The 12119-nt window shown below is 38.3% G+C and overlaps 1 protein-coding gene across 2 annotated transcripts; it reads left to right on the top strand.

Annotated features, from left to right (window-relative positions):
* Positions 1-335: 335 nt before the first annotated feature.
* On the top strand, positions 336-10279 carry LOC111272032 (polyprenal reductase). Of its 2 annotated transcripts, XM_022853184.2 has the most exons (8): positions 359-510; positions 3464-3563; positions 6227-6318; positions 6516-6661; positions 6959-7005; positions 7105-7201; positions 8946-9127; positions 9397-10279. In XM_022853184.2, the coding sequence occupies exons 2-8, from the start codon at positions 3477-3479 to the stop codon at positions 9649-9651; spliced, it is 906 nt and encodes a 301-aa protein (XP_022708919.1). In that variant the 5' UTR covers positions 359-510; positions 3464-3476; the 3' UTR covers positions 9652-10279. The 2 variants fall into 2 exon arrangements, with proteins under 2 accessions (XP_022708918.1, XP_022708919.1); XM_022853183.2 differs by lacking the exon at positions 3464-3563 and having other exon boundaries at positions 336-510.
* The last annotated feature ends 1840 nt before the right edge of the window (positions 10280-12119 follow it).

Genomic DNA, 12119 nt, shown 5'->3' with positions numbered 1-12119 from the left:
TTGCGGTTTTTTTTATTGAGAATGGGATATATTTTTCTAGCGATTCTAATGTTCGATTTATGTGCTGAAGGCGATAATAAACATAACAATGCTTCTCCATTTACGAGCTGAAACAACTATCCCTGTTGGAATAACGCTAGATCAGCGTTCATCAGTTAATGAGTATATGCCCTACTTCTTGGAAAATTTTTCATTCCGTTCGGAGCATCACTAAGGTGGCAATATTGATGTCCCCAAGCGCTGCAGACCGCCTACGTACTTTTTCCCTCTCTTACAGATGTTGGACCGACTCTCTTACATTAGCCCTTTCTCAGCGGGGCATCATCTCATAGACAACCCTCTCCATTGATGGAAGTCCACACGTTACGTTCGATCTTTATGTTTGGTGCTTTTTAAATACTTTCCTTCCGTATTTTGTAGATGTGTTTCGAAGCTGGCCGTACATTTTTCAGATTAGTACACTCGGAGAGAGCTGAAGCTATAGGAAACAAAATTCATCCATTTTCCCAGGTAAGACGTTCCGATAGCGCCGAAACAGTATTGCTGTCTGTTGTGGCAGGCGCAATGAAATTAGTAGAAAAAGAATAGGATCCAACTTGTTCAACTTTTAACAAAGCAAACTGTATCCGTTGTTTGAACGACCACTTTCCTATGGGCCGATGGCAACCGATAGCAATAGTGTTTTCCTCAAAATCGATAACGTAGTGAGGAATCTGGTTTTCCCCTTTGTGCCGCAGCGATAGCGAACACCTGTGCTTTAATTCTCATTGTGTTGATATGGCAGGCTGACCCTTAATAATGCTTTTTTTGCGATGCTTGTCCGTTAATAAAATTCTGATCATATTAAATCTATCAACAGTATTCGGTTTCTGATCGGTGAGTTAACTGGCATGTGTAGTGTAATAACTCAGACGAGGTTATATACTTGACTTCCCGCAGCTGAAACATCTTAGTAATATCACCTACTTGCCATATTATCTCTCATTATACCGCTAGTACAATGGGAAGAGAGGGAAAGAAATGCGGATGGCTCGCGAAATTTCAGCAAGTAACGACTTAACCACGATGGCGTATCATTGACTGGAATAAGGCCATTATAGAAGCATATTAGATCTATTCTGCAAGTTTAGGCTCATGGATTTTTACCGCAAAAAAATTTTCTGTATTTAGCCATCAAATTGTTGACGATCAAATGGCCCGCGGATTCTATTGGCCTTACTGGTGCATCATTAGATTTGTAAAAAAAAATTATGGTTATGTTTGACTCGAATCACTCATATTTCCCGCAATAATCCCCGCAATGCTTTATATAGCATGTCTATTATAATTCTAAATTATAACTGAGGCTAAGCACTACTTCCGACGGATAAACGTGTAGTCTGCAATGAGAAGCATTGCCACTAGTCTGATCATTTTTGGACTAGTCTACGCGCATACCCTCGATTCTTTATTGCCATTGTTTCATTTCATCACTCTGATTATGGCGAAGAAGGGTTACTTTACCTTACCTATTACGTTTCCGTTCGGTAGCCTCGTTCACTCCATGCAACTAGTCCACATGCAATATAAGTCAACCGTTTTTGTTTCTTTCAGGCATTTCTTAGGGTATTCCTTTACGTCTTACCAAACACAAATTTTTGTCTCTTTGAGATGAAGGTTTGGCCTAGCTCAAAGCTTAGATGAATCCGTCGAAGATAGCCGTTCCTTTTTCTGCCTCTTCTTGACACGGAGACATCACTTCTCGTCACTCGTTGTAGTTACGTGTGTAAACCTGTTATTGTGGGGGAGCGGGGGGGTGTTTTTGGTGCAGGGCCAGATGATCAGGCAGAACGAGCGGCTGTGTTTGTGGCTTGTGCGCTTTACTTGTCTGTGGGCGTCCAAGTTTCTAACGATTGATAAAAAAAACCATACACACAAAATGGTTGATAATAGATAACTGTTGATAGCCGTTGTTTTCAGACAATGAACAAGTAGTTTGTTAGGCGAAGTTAAACTCGGATACACGATACTTGGCTTCTGCCGCCAGTTCGATAATAAATATGAAAAACCTTACTGTGCTATGGTTTTAGCCATGTTTGTTTGTTCTCTTTCTACTTTCTGTTGTCAAAGGAAGTTCCATGCGGCTGAGTATGCAGCGGATGTGTGATGCAAAGCTGTTACAATTGAGTACTTGATAACTTAGCGGAACACGTTTTTCGAAGAACTTTTGGGACCCAGAATCATACTTTGGGATCGAGAATCATAATACGCGATCCGGAACTTCAGCATCATCTAATGCATTTGTTTTTTAACCCGAGTGGCTGGATATGTTGGTGTAATGCTATGTTTTGAACTCTATTTCTTTCTAATTTTTCTCATTAAAACACTCATTTCGACTTTTTCAAAATCGGGAGTAACTCACTAGAAATATACCTGGTTGAGTTCGGCTTGCAATGGTTTTTTTTTTCAAAGTTTCCCTAGTTTAACTAGCCGTCAACTTCTACAACACAAGAAATCCATTCACACACTAACAGTCAACAATAACTCCCAAAGTTTTTAAGAGGGGCTGAAAATCGTTTTAATTGCTGTTAAAAGACGCGGGCCCAATCTATGTTATTCTTTTATACGTGAGGGAGTGTTATGTTCAAATATAAAAAAAGTCACGTGATTATATAGTAATTATCATTTGCATTCAAAATTTGCTTTCCACACAGAAGTGAGGCATGTTTAATACAATGTTAACGCAGTTCCGGGCATAAAACATGAAAAATTCATTTGTTTGTAAGAAGAATTAAAGAAAAGGAGCTATGAAAGAGAAGCTTAACCTTGTCCTCTACAGAGGTCAAAAGCTGCCAAAGTAACTTATTTGGGATATTTCTGCCTTGAACTGCGAAGTTTTCGAACGTGAACTGCCAGATGACAGGCTTCTAAAGACGCTCGTCACCGGTCACAACAAAAAGTGGTGTCTCCGTGTTGATATAAAATCATGAAAGGAATGGGTAGTTGCGAGAGATAAACCTAGAATTAAACCAGATACGTATCTCAAATAGTCGAAAGTTTGCGTTTGGTAGGTCTAGAAAAGAAGAACAAAACGGATTTCTATACAGCATTGTCGTGTCGAACATACAAGGCTATCTCACAAAAAAGACTCAATAGATAATGCAAAGCCATGCGGCAAACCAAATTCGTAATCGTACATGTAACGGTGAAGAGAATCTTCAAAACCCGAGTTGTTCAATACCAGACCTCAAAAATTTCAAAAACTCAAGAAATAATCGATTGACAGATGGGAGAGAAATACAAAGAGTGGCGGAGACTACAGAAGAAATTAGTTAGTAAGACACCTTGTTTCTGTTAAGTGAATCGGATCGAATTTTTCTATGTTTTAATCTTATATAACGGACGTGTGTTATAAAACGTTACCACCAACGTTAAAACTCTGAAATGCATCGAATAATCTGAGGATAATTCTGATCCCTTTCAGATTGTAAGAGATCATGCTAAATCTTCTTGACGTCGTTTGGATATTATGCATTGTTCCTGTTTGGGTCACTTATCTCCTACTGACACATTACCCAGATAAGGTACATCTGCTTTGTTGTTTTTGATAACTTCATTACTCATAATGTATTATTTTGAGAGGGTACCATTTGCGCCGACTTGCATTCCGTATTGTCTAAAAGCTAGCAAATGATTCAGAGGCTCATATATTTTGAAAGCACTCTTCTTTAGGATACAAACGCGTTAGAACAATTGCTCTCCGTGGGGTGTTCGGATTAATGCTCGTAGGCTCAAACATAAACGTGGACATACGTTACTCGCACTTATATCATATTTTAATGTTATTATTTCTTATATAAAAGAAAAACGTGATTTTGGCGCACGATCGTGTAGTTAAGCCTAGGCTGGCTATTTGCATGAATTATATTCTATTTAACTGCTTAAAATTGGGTACATTGGGATAGCTATTAAGGCCTTTGCCAGTATGTTTAGCATTAGGCTTTGTGTCCATTATATTTTTTCTTTTGGTAAATCATTCCCTTTTCATTATTCCATATTTCCGCCATATTCATACATCTGTCTCGAAGCCCCAGAGTAGGGTTTTTCAATGGACTAATGGCACGGTATCCAAGATATAAGAAAGCCAATAACAAAATCATAATGGATTTTTTTTGAATGATAATGTTATAACTTGGAACGCTCGCGGATAAACTTTAGCGTAACTGGGAAGCCACTAACTTGCATTTTGTTTCATTATATGCGCTATGAGATTATTTTTCATTTTTTGACTTTAACGGGCGGAAAGGAGTGGGCGTAAGGTAACTCTGTTGTTCTGAACAAGTGAACTTTCAGTGTAGAAAAAATCTACAGCTGATGAAGGTGTCGTTTGACGTATAAATCAATTTTTCTCTAACTGTAAGCTACCTGTTCTTATTGATCTTATGAGACTGATTGTACACGACTACGGCAGAGGTTCTAACGTGGTACAGCCTCGTTTCCATGGTTGTACTTTGCATACTTCCATTCCTGTTTTGTCCTGCTTTTTCTGAAGTTTCCTAGTTAACGACTCATCCCAACACGCTCACTACTTAAAAGCAAGCCGACTGACTGTTTTTGGCCGAAGTAAGCATCCTAACTGGTTGGATTCGATTAGACTAGGGCAAGGTTAAAAAATTGGACCGTAGACGCATCTTTAGTAATAGACATCTTTTCGTTCCTTAACGCAACAGCTCTAAGGACAAGCACGCTTAAATAGAAAATCGAATACCTATTTCAATCCATCTCGAATTTGCTTAAATAAGAGTACAATGATAATATGTCCAGGCGGTCAGATACTAACAAAATTCTGTTTTTTTCGCAAGCAACGAGGTATTTTTTCAAGCATTCTTAGTTCTTCTACAATTCCTCTACTTTACACTTCGTAGATATAATTACGTTGATCCAAGGATCAGGGTTGCTTTTAACTATATCTAAACCGTATTCGATATGTAGCCTGGGAACTATTCGTTACCCTATACCTTATATGAGATTTATCATGAGGAAACCTATCAGGAAAAGCGTTTCACTAATTGATAATGTAGAATTTCGAAAATAAAGACGAACGGGCTATCGTGAAACCTTTGTAGGCTTATGATGGTAACAATATTTTAGTACGACCATAGAAGTTTATGCGACGAAACAAAGTAAAATCAAATAGTTTTCATGATCTCTTTTTTGAGATGGTCAGTCTAGCGAAGATGTACGTGTACCGGATCTGTAACTGGGTTGAAATTTATCCAAAAGAAAAGCTCAACAGTTATTTTTTAATAAATCCTTTAAGACTATTTAGTAACTGGTGTCACCGAATCATCTAGTATGCAATTATACTCGACAAGCAATTTTCGAGTAAATTATCTGAGATAAGTTACTGAATAACTTGCGTACTTAATGTCAGTTTTGCTTATTACCTTCGTTCTTTCAGTCTGCTTATGATCATATATTGCATAGAGTTAGATGAATCGAAATCGATAAAGTTCTAAAAGGAATTAAAAAGCAAATCACACATTAATTATAGAAAAGTTACTATAATTTAAAAACAAACTCTCCCCTAAAAAGCGGCTAGATAAGAAAAATAGCATTAAATATGAAAAAGGAGACTACAAAAATGACGTTTTCAAGTCATTGAAAAACCGAAAACGTAAACACCGTATCACCCAGATTAACAGATAGATGCTCTAATAAACAGACTTCCAAGGTTTGTGGAAAATTCGAAATTCCTCTCATAATGAGTAATCAATGTCTCGTTGAAAAAATCGACCTTGTCTATCCTAAACCTAACCTGTGTATGATACCATTTAATGAGCATTTAAGGGTACAGTAAATGAACGAAAAGTAGCACCTTTTACGGGATTACCGCGACTAGCGAGCTGAGAAACCTTCCAAGAGGATGGATCAACACCCGACTAAAGGGTTATAAATACACTAGCCATCGTCGCGAACTTTTGTTTAAGGAAACATTTTGTTAGATTTGAGCGGGATCCAGGGATTACGTCTAGTATCGTCGTTATGCATTCAGCCAGACGGCTAGCTCCCGGCACGAGACGCAGTATGTCTACGTCCGGGTTCGAACCTAAATCTTCACCCACTGATTGTTATAAACAGTGTGCATTTTTCGTAAAAGTTAGTCTCTCAGCTCCGACATTCCGATAATGTGGGTATCTAAAATTGTAGCTGATCGGTACTTCTTACCTTATTTGAATGACTGCAGGTACCAGACGTGGTTGTGTCAGCTTTTCTATATGGAAAACTTTCAAAAAACAAAAGAGCATCGGTTCTGGCGAGAATATCAATTCCAAAAAGGTAAACGTATCATTTGTATTCTAAACTCAAAATTATGCTCGGTCAAAGATAAACAACGCAACTATAATATGAATATGAAAAAAAATGAATCTATCGAAAACGCCGAGAAACATACGTTTTGAACAGTCACACTGTCAACTTTCCTTTGTGTGACCTTCATATGGCCCTAACGGAATGCGTTTCTTTATTCCTTCTAGGTGCTTCACACAGTTTTATGAGTATGCAGTAGTCCTGTTTACCATATGGACCTTGGTCCTTTGCTGCATATCGATCGGCCTCGGTGCTGTGCCGCGGAAGCTGAAAATCACCATGGACGTTCTCATCCACAACCGCACCATGAAAGGTATCACTCACATCAGAGACAAACTTTAAATACCATTTAGAAGCAATAGTAGGACCTCAGTGGCTATATTTGAACACGTTTTATTTTAAATTAGTTGCGACTGAGTTCAATCTGGCCGATCTACTCTTCAATAGTTAGCCTACTGGGCAATGGATTCCGTCAAATGATGCTTATGCGGTTGATGAATTTGCCAGAAAATCTTCGACAGGATCTAAGAAAGTCAATAACTCTAAAAGAGATAATGATTTAAGGTAATAGGATGAGTACGTAATAAGATTCGGTTTGTTCTGTTTGCAGTACCGTTTGCCATTATTTTATGGACTCAACTCCTTCTAACTGTTCAGGTTGGTCATCTGTGATAAAAACATTATAGAACAACGTTGGCTCGTCAACATACATTATACTCAAGGATAAATTATTACATATGGATATGGTTGTTATAGGTGGCTCGCCGTTGCTATGAATGTATGTTCGTGAGCGTCTTCTCAAACGTTCGAATGCACATATGGCACTTTGCAATGGGTTTCATTTTTTACACTGGTAAGTTCAGAAGTCTATGAATGCTATATAATTACCAGTCATAGAGAGAGCGTCTTTGCATCTACGATGTAAAAGTCTTTTTTACTAAATTTTCTAACATTGTATATACCAATATTTTATTTATTAAAGCATTTACAAGGTAATGTAAAATATTTCGAGGGCTACTGTAAGGTGGTCCACTTATGTTAATGTCGTATGTCGTAGCGGGGATGCGTTCCTCAGTGACCTTTAATAGTCAATTGTTTCTAAAACAAAACAAAACATTGTTCCCTGGATTTGAGCAAATAATCTATTAATAACATCTGATTTTTGCCCAAATTCAGATATTGTAGTAAATCTTTCGGCGTTGGAAAAACCTTTACCAATACTAAGACGTTCTTCTTTGCCCTAAATTGAAGGTCTGTATTATTACAGATTTCCATGAGGTTTCTGAAAAATCCGAAGAAAAGTTTTAGTAGAAAAAACAATCGAGAGATCATTAGTAAAGTTTGGATCTTGGAAGTCTATCTAAATGGCCGCCTTTAATGCTCTTGGGTTGTCAAGGCAAAAGTTAGGTAGCGGTCAAAAAAGTACGGATGATACTTATTTACCGTTCCGATGAGAGCCAAACATTCAATCTTTGACAAGTACCACCTCACCTATTAGGCCGAAGGTTGCCACTAGAGTACATCACCATGCGTTTTCTCTTTCTTGTACTAGACCAAAATTACACCCCAGCCTGATGCCAATTACGTTACGACTCTTATGACCTGAGAGGTGTGATTTCAAAAATCGCCTAGTGACAAAAACCGTCAACACTCCTTCGACAACTAAATATACTGCGAAACTACGAACAGTTTAGGTTCATAAAGTATTAACTTATACAATTTCCAGCATACTTTTAACAGAAAAAGCTATCGTTTCCTTTTGATGTCTAGATTTTCGGGGGATTAATTTCCCCTTCTCTACGCGCCAAAATAATTATATATTGACTAATATATACCCCAAAATCTACCGCGTTCAATACGGTCGTTTTCTGTTCTTGTAACATATTGAGTGGCTATTAGGTAGCTCCAAATAATTTAATTTTGTCGTTTCCTCGTAGGTGCTTATAGGTAAACTCGGTAGATCTTTTCGTAACGTTCGCGTTTAAGGCGTGCTTTTGAAATTCCCATACACCTCGATAAAATTCAGTCTGTAACGGTTTGATTCGTTTCGCGTGCTACAGAGTTTATCGACCGTGACACACTCATAACCGCCCTAGTGAATCTTGTCTAAAGGTAGAACCAAATCATGGCATAATTTTATTTAGGATTATTAGAACTTTATATTTATTAAACTAAACACTAGGTTGAAAAAGGGTACGTTTAATTTCTATTTGCTAATTCAGGTTTATAATATCATCCGAATACGTAAAGCAGAAAAAAAGTTCGGAGATCACACGATATTCGAGAGAAAACGCCACCTGTTCATCTGTTTTCGTCAGATCAGGTAGTGACACAACGAAAGTTGTTCGGTGAGATCGTGTTGAGCACTATCCACGTAATAGCGACCGTTGCCATTAACGCTTGAAATAGAAGAGATTTTATCGTGCATTGTTGTATGTGCGACATAGAAATATTTCATGTAAACGTACACTTAAACACATTAGGCCTAATCGCTTAGCGTTTCGTAAAAAAAAATAGAACACTTTATTTTCGAGCTTTAATGCTTGGTTTGGAATTGCTAGGTTATCCGAAAAAGTGTATACTTTTATTATGAACAGGTGTGCAATATTCATTGTTATCGCTGGCTTTGCCAGTTGCTCCGGAACTACCCGCGTTTTCGTTGTCTGACCTCTGGTCAAGTCATGTCATCTTAGGCAGCGTCATGTGGCTAGTGGCTGTCTGGCTTGAATACGACACAGCCAAGCGATTTGCTGCCTTCCGCAAGAACGCAGATGGAAAGGTGGGCTAGTATTCGTGCGCTCATATATATAATTCAGTAACCAGTTATCATATATGGAAAAACATATCTAATTTCAATAACGAACGACACCAATGGCTTTCTCAGACCATACGGATAGATAATTAGAAGATTTAATCCGTCAATAGATTCGGCAGTTTGTTTGTTTGTTATATATATATATATATATGTGTGTGTGTACAGTTGTAATTACCGAACTCTGAGCCACCTTCCAGCTGTACCGTTGACTAACGATCTTTTACATGTTTCAGAGGGTATCATCAAAGCACGTTGCGCCCTATGGTGGAATGTTTGAACTCATTTCATCTCCACACTATCTTGCGGAGATAATGGTCTACACTAGTATAACAGTCGTATTGGGTTGTACCAATCTGACCTGGCTTCTCAGTCTACTTTGGACCTATGTCAATCAGATTGCCATAGCTCTCCTTAATCACCGATGGTATCAAGACAGATTTAAAAATTACCCATCATCCCGAAAGGCAATTATACCCTTCCTGCTCTAAAGTAGATTGATTTAGGAATCCCAAGCTACAGTTGATTGACACATATGTACGCTTGGCTATTGGTTTTAGTAACTAGATCGGATCAGGTGTGTACTAACGAAGAACGGGAAAAAGCTAACAAGTAAGCAATAACATACGGGGCAACAACTCTGCGGCTTGAACCCTCCACTAAGCGCTAACTCCAATATTAGGACAAATACCATAGCTTGATTTTAGGTTCCATCTCGATAGCCATACCCGGCCGCAGAGAGAGCTACAGTTAACAAAGGATTTATGTAACATAAAATAAACGTGCTATCTTTTTAACAAAAACAAACGTATTTAGTCTAGAATATTCGAGCCTTTCTTCATGTCGACCGTATGCCGTTTCTTGATTAGATAAAACTTTAATTATTTACCGTAATAAGCTCCATTAGACGCGGGTTTGAAGCGCGCGAATTAATGATACTTCAAAAATGACTGATCCTTTATGGGAAATCGGTGTTGTCACGAGACGAATCAGTACGTGCGTGCGTGCGTGCGTGCGTGAGTGCGTGCGTGCGTGCGTGAGTGCGTGCGTATTAAAAAAGTTCTGAAAAAGAGGAACTTCGTATACGAACCAATAATAAAGAATTCGCTGTCAAAAGATTGCTATCGGTTATACACTTTTTAGCCTAGGATAACAGTAGGTACTATCGAAGAGCAGGTATTGCCGAAGCACAATATCTGCGTAGCAATATTTTTGTTTAGTGTATTTTGTATCGCCTGTAAAATATACCGCTTGCTATCAACTCTGCAAATGTAATACGCCAGCACATGCTAGCTAAATATTACATAGACACGGTCACGAAATACCTATAACTATAGAGTGGTTATTGTGTCAGCATGCATTGTTTCGAAGGGCAAACCATAAAAAAGGACCAAATATTAAAAGTAAAGCTCTACTAACAACCAGCCGTTAAGTTAGCCTGTGGCACACTTCTCTGAACAACGAGTCAGTACAAAAGGATAGCTAGCGTATGTACTTGACTATCAGTTGTTCCTAGGGAAATCCATCAACAAAAAATCAACGTGCATGGAAACCGTGAACCTTGGTCGTTCCAAAGAACCAAGCTTCGACAGTGAAGTGGAATCAATTATACTGGATGAACTACTTTTGCTAGGGAGAATCTTCACCTGACCCTTTATTAATCCTATGCGTTCGGCAAGTATTAACGATGGGACGACAGCCATCATAGTGGTCACTGCTGTCCAACTATTGTTAAGCAAACATAGAAATGATCTTTTTAATGACATTTGAAAATTAGTTTTAATTAATCTTCATTGTATCGCTAGGCAGATGTGATTGACACCTTCTAATATGTACCCTGTGCAGTGGTGATTAGTATTCGGCGCGCAATATCTCGGCTATAAATTTCACCTCAGTCCTTGTTTCCTCGTACGTCTGCAAATACCCTAAACTCCCCTTTGAGTCTCATAATGTGGCCTCATAATGTCTGATCTGAAAGTCTATTTACCGTCGGTACCTCAGCTGATCGTGCCTGCTGAACGAATACGAGAGACCTAGAGGCCGACAACAGATTAAGAATCGTCCACTTATGCCACCCTTACGACGGATACAACCGGAGCGGCCTTTATCAACGGCGTTTTGTTCTCACTGTCCTATACAAATAACAATGCTTATTTGTGAGTCGTCGAATAAATGCGCATTTGGCTAAAAAGATCATCTTTTGCGTTAGCTGTTTCCGAAAGGAGAAGACTTAAATTACCCTTTATTCAGTAAATTATTTTTGAAAGTAGTTTTAGGTTACCTGAACTCAGTTGAGGATATCAACTTCAAATAGGGTTTAAACCGGTCATTTTTTGAGTGATTTATATCGCTTCGGTAGGCAAAAACAGTTGCTTTTAGGAACGTTTGGCGACACTGTCTCTATACACACTCCGTATAACAGACATATTTTACCTTCCACCGATTTTTTATGCCTTCCGACAAAGAAAAAACGAACTCAACACGTATGAAAATGCAAAAAATCTTCTACTATATTATCTTCATTCTTACCTTCAACTACGAACGGTTCTCACTGGCATATAGTTGGCACAGCTGACAAAGACCGTCTATCGGCGTGTTTCGGCATTTACATAGTATGTATACCTACTCCGATTTAAATTAATAGATTTCCCTTTTTGGCGATTGAATAATATGATTCAAATGTTGCTCATAATTGGCTTAGTTAAATTGTTTATGTCAGTCCTAGATCCTAAACTCGAATCTGTATATCTGTGTATGTATATACACGCTAGCAACCCTTTGAACCGGGTTACCGAGCTGTTATCTCCGTACACGTATTTACGATAAGCAGACTACATTATCAAATGCAGCGCGTGGCAACTAATTACGTAGAATTTTTGAAATGAAACAATTCCTTCAGCCACCGGTTTGACAAATGCCGGCGAAACCGTATTTCATCGATTAGAAAAATTCTATCCTA

Source organism: Varroa jacobsoni, unplaced genomic scaffold (genome assembly GCF_002532875.2).
Source record: "Varroa jacobsoni isolate VJ856 unplaced genomic scaffold, vjacob_1.0 contig01451, whole genome shotgun sequence".
NCBI classification, from domain to species: domain Eukaryota; kingdom Metazoa; phylum Arthropoda; class Arachnida; order Mesostigmata; family Varroidae; genus Varroa; species Varroa jacobsoni.
Note: the sequence above shows the minus strand (reverse complement) of the source record. Positions and strands in the feature narration are given on the sequence as shown.